This window comes from Amphibalanus amphitrite, unplaced genomic scaffold, assembly GCF_019059575.1.
Source record: "Amphibalanus amphitrite isolate SeventyFive unplaced genomic scaffold, NRLGWU_Aamphi_draft 000988F_arrow, whole genome shotgun sequence".
Classification (NCBI taxonomy): domain Eukaryota; kingdom Metazoa; phylum Arthropoda; class Thecostraca; order Balanomorpha; family Balanidae; genus Amphibalanus; species Amphibalanus amphitrite.
Genome location: NW_024882482.1, coordinates 245001 through 250172, shown reverse-complemented (window position 1 = coordinate 250172; position 5172 = coordinate 245001). Strand labels below are relative to the sequence as shown.

Below are 5172 nucleotides of genomic sequence, written 5' to 3'. Positions count from 1 at the left end.
CACGATCGTTGGCTGGCGGTCGCTGGCGGTCGCCGGCGACTGCTGCTGTCGCCGGCGACTGAAAAGTTGCTACGTGTGAAAGGGCCATAAGAATCAAACATCGAGAGAAAAATGGGATGATAGGTGGAACTACCTGTAAGACAAGTGTAGGTTGGTTCTGCTCTGGTATTCCTTTGCACCTCTATTTACACACTGATCGCAATGTGTGTATTGACCGCATAACAGCATAGTATGCCTTAGCTCTTATCAAGGAAGACTATTTTCGCCGTGAACATAAGAGCGTCGCCATTGAAGTTCAGCCATCGCTTGCGAAAGAAACTTCGTGTGATCGTGTGCAGGACAACTACAATAGCCCCGTTTACATAGGGCTCGTTGCCAGATAGTGGAATTCCGATACCGAGACATTTATTCTGCTAACGATACATTTCAGGCACATTCCGCTAGTTCTTACGACCTATCCGGCCAGAAGACTGGATAGGTCGTCAGAACTAGCGGGATGTGCCTGAAATGTCTCGTTAGTGGAATAAATGTCTCAGTATAGGATAGGAATTCCACTATCTGGCAACGAGTCCTATGTAAACGGAGCTATTGTGTTGCCCGTGTATGGGTAAGTGACCAACGTTATATGTATAGCTTGTGGCGCATCGTTGAGCATCACGATATAAAAAGATACACACTAAAACACGTTTTATTTAAATTTTGGAGAGTTCTCAGTCAGGACAGATCCTCTTTAGCTAGACAGGGGCTCAAACGCTGAGGAACACTCTGAACTTAGCCGCGTCACGTATTATGTCACGACTTACGTACTATCAAAATGCAATGTTTCCACCAGATTTGATAATCACACGTTGCTAGGATACTGTCGCGGTACGATCCTCACATCCCCATATACATATTAGAAGAATGTACGAGCACAGAAAGTGTCGCCACTATCCGTACAATGTCAAATATTCGCTACGCCAATAATATTAAAATATCACTGATCAAAAATAACTCAGCATTTCACGCAACGCTCTGAAAAGCGAACGTATATCAACATGCTCACTCACTAGGCATGACTATCACATCTTCTCTCTCTCTCTCTCTCTCTCTCTCTCTCTCTCTCTCTCTCTCTCTCTCTCTCTCTCTCTCTCTCTCTCTCTCTCTCTCTCTCTCTCTCTCTCTCTCTCTCTATCTCTCTCTCTATCTCTCTCTCTCTCTCTCTCTCTCTCTCTCTCTCTCTCTCTCTCTCTCTCTCTCTCTCTCTCTCTCTCTCTCTCTCTCTCTCTCTCTCTCTCTCTCTCTATCTCTCTCTCTCACACACACACACTCAGGACGGTGTCAGCGTCACATCCGGTTGAAGCACGTGTAGAACCTCTAGCGCCACCTGTCGACCAGTTTGTACAGCTCCACTCATGAACCCACACCAGCGGGAGGCCAGCTCCGTACCGCAGAAAAACACCCTGAAAGGGGGTAAAATAACACATTTAGAGAGCACAGAGAATTGGAGTACAGCGACATCCTGAAAAAAAAAACACACGGAATCGGGGTAGAGAATATATTGAGGGAATATGGGAAAAGAGAGTGAGGTAACGCCATCGGAAAGCCAGTTCCGTACCGCAGAAAAACACCCTGAAAGGAGGTAAAATAACACGTTTAGAGAGCACACAGAATTGAAGTAGTGCAACACCCCGAGGAAACACAGTGAATCGGGGTCAAAAACATATCGAGGGAATATCGTGAAAGGGAGTGAAGTAACTCCATCGGGTAGTCGATTTTGTAAAGCAAAAACACCCTGAAATGGGGTAGAACAACATCCTGAGAGCACACGGGGAGTTGTAGGAGAGACCAGCATCCTACCTACGAGGCACGCTGGGAAATACACCAAACAACTGGAAGAAACGTGGTGAAATGAAGTGGGTGAGTACTGAGTAGTAAGTACGTATTTATTCGCAACATGCAACGAAGATGCAAAAAAAAAAACATTCACACTTGTAAGTGCTGCATTCTTAGACCTACCTCCAGTGTGGTTAGCCCAAATAATTAATTATAGGTACTATTTACCTCCCGTGAGGATTCTATCGGTAACTAAACACCTACCTGGCAGTCCCGTGATGGACTACGAGGTAGTTAATGGTAGTTAATGATAGTTAACCCGCGCCGGGCCGGTGCTCTGAGATTCCGCGCCGGGCCGCGGGGGGTGTTTGAACACCCCCCCCCCCTTCTAACTCGGCTCCTGGGCCACGTAGCGACACGCGGTAAGCGGCAATCGAAAGAACGTCCAAAATAAGGACGAAAATACTTCGGTCATTTTTTGGGTCAGGTCAAAGGTCAGGTCACCAGAGGTCACCAAAGGTAAAATGTTGACTATTTCAACATTTTGGAAACTGCCAACGGCTATCTCGGGAACCGATAGAGCTACAGCGCCGCAAAAAAGCGCATTCGATAGCCCTTTTACAAACCTTTCTGAATAATGTTCTCAGATTTGACCTCAGGTCAATGGTTTAGCCTCCAGAGGGCAAAAACTCCAAAAACAGCCGTTATTACAAAAAACGTTTTTTCGGCAATAACTTTTGACTCAAAAGAGCTATGACATTACTTTTGCCAGCATCGTGTTCCTCTCGTCGAGACGCGTCGAATGAACTATGATTTGACCTTGAAAGGTCAACTTGAAAATTTGACCTCAGGTCAAGGTCATGACCTGACCGGAAAAGGTCATGTTGCAAATCAGTCGATCCGCAACGTCGAGCCGAACACATCTAAGGTGTTTTCAGCGCTCTAGAACGCCTCTATCAGAAGTTATCATAGAAAAACTGTTAGATTCTGTTCGTGACCTGAGATGACCTCGGGGACATAACGAGGGGTCACAGTTGCCATTTTCTGGTTCAGTGTGTTTATTTTACCTACATCTCGATGTTTGAGAGTGTCTAGAATAGCGTTCGTGCAAAACAGACGCTTTTCAATTTTCTCCCATTGACTTATAATGGAGAGGCCGCAAAATTGATCTGACCTTAGGTCACCGATATCAAAATTCCGAGATATACATTTTATAGATAGTGTTGCTCTAATCAATCGCTGAAAGTTTCAAGGCAATCGTTCAGTCGGTGTAGCTATGACGAGCATTCTTATTTTTTCTGAGGTGAGGTCACTTGGCGTGACCTGGTGACCTGACCTAAGGTGACCTGGGTCTGAAATTTTCACAACATGTGCGGAAAAGATGCACATACAGGTGTGCCAAAAACGGCGGCGCTCCGCGCCGCCGTTTTTGAGATATCTGCGAAAAACCGCAAGGGGGGTGTTCAAACACCCCCCCCCCGGCCCGGCGCGGTTTAACAATGGACGTCATTCACTACGTACCTCCCGTGTTTTTCTCTCAGCGCGGGGAATGTGTGCATCAACCCGGGCGTGGTATAACAGACGGGACATCCTCCGGTGAACGGTTCCTCGGCCCACACCTGAGGGAGGTAGCAAAATGACGTAATAAAAACACCTATCTCACACCTAGGCGTGGTAAAACACACGGGACATTCTCCGGTGAACAGTTCCCACACCTGATGGAGGTAGCGAAATGACGTCATAAAAACACCTATCTCACACCTAGGCGTGGTATAACAGACGGGACATCCTCCGGTGAAGGGTTCCTCGGCCCAGACCGATGGAGGTAGCCAAATGACGTCATAAAAACACCTATCTCACACCTAGGCGTGGTATAGCAGACGGGACAACCTCCAGTGAACGGTTCCTCGGCCCATACCTGACCGAAACGTCAAAGGGTGTCATAAAAGCATGGTATAATATAAACTAGATGTGATTTTCAGCGAAAGCCCTTCGGAAGTAGTGACATGACGTCATAGAAGCATATGATATAGGATGAACTAAACGTGTTGCTCAGCCAACACCTAAGGGCAGCCACACCAAGTCACACGATGTAAAAACACACAGTATAAACTCAAAGTTAAAACACAGTATAAACTCACGGTATAAACTCAAAGATCGACGTGATTTTTCAGCCGATATCTGTAAGAAATAATGATATGGTGTTATAAAAAACGTTTCGAAAACACACTTAACCCGCGCCCCGCTGGGGGGGGGGGGGCAGAATCTGCCCCCCTCCCGTTTTTCGCCAATAACTTCTAAACGCGTTACGCCAGCGACGTCAAACTTTCAGTACCTTATCATACATCAATTTGACACCTTCCCTGAAAATTTGAACGAAATCCGTCGGAAAATTTTTGAGAAATTGACGTTTTAGTGACGTCATGTTCGCCATTTTCGCCTCAAGAACGGCAAAACTTCAAACGCCGCTAACATCTTCATTTTTAAAGGAATCAAGACGTAACAAAAAAGGTTATACGTGATTCCACGTTGTCTATCAAATGGCTATCTCGGTTTTTTGAAAATTTTGGATTTTGGCCCAAAATTTTTCAAAAAACTGATTTTTTTGGGAAAATAGTTATAAAATCCAAAATTTTGAGTGTATCGAAAAAACCGGAATATATGTCAGAGAAGTGGTCAATGTGCATCTACATACCAATTTTCAGAAGAATCGGTTCAAAAATGTGGGAGTTATTCAAAATTTCATGACGTCAGGACACACAAAATTTTTGAAAAATATTTTTTGGAAGTTCTAGACCTCGTACGGAAACAAAAATAGCACCATTCGATTCGCCGTGAAAAACTGCATCAGATAGATACCTTTTTGGGCCTTAACAACCAACTTCAAAATTTGACCTCACTTGACCTGACCTTGACCTGACCTCGACCTGAAATTCATCCAGAGGTGGTCCATATCACTTATTGAGTGTGCCTATTGAATTCTATGAGTAAAATGAACCATAAAACATGTGTCGCACATGCCCTTTTCTATATTTTGTTTTTGGTGACCTGACCTGACCTGACCTGACCTTGACCTTGACCTTTGAATGACATTGTATGCAACGAATATTGTCTTGGTAGTCTAAGAACACGTTTTGGGCAATCAGTCTCAGTCCATTCTTCGGCAACTACGGTGCAAGGCCGATACTGTAGAAACTTGCATTTTGTACCCTTGACCTGACCTTGACCTGACCTCTGACCTACTTTAGCAAAAAATTTTGGGCTCTTAAGATCCGCCTTGTTGAGAGCTTTCGATTGCCGTTTTCCCCGTCTTTCTACGACCATCGGTTCGGAAGTTAGACAGGGGGGGGCAGAATC

At 45.1% G+C, this 5172-nt stretch overlaps 1 protein-coding gene across 2 annotated transcripts in view; it reads right to left on the bottom strand.

The window, feature by feature from the left end:
• Positions 1-672: 672 nt before the first annotated feature.
• Positions 673-5172, bottom strand: part of LOC122368898 (probable flavin-containing monoamine oxidase A) — a 16734-nt gene continuing 12234 nt past the window's right edge. For both annotated transcript variants that reach the window (XM_043343219.1, XM_043343218.1), the window contains 2 exons: positions 3337-3434; positions 673-1442 (listed from right to left, as the gene is read on the bottom strand). In XM_043343219.1, coding sequence (XP_043199154.1) covers positions 1310-1442; positions 3337-3434 — 231 coding nt within the window. In that variant the 3' untranslated portion in view covers positions 673-1309. The remainder of the gene's footprint in view (positions 1443-3336; positions 3435-5172) is intronic.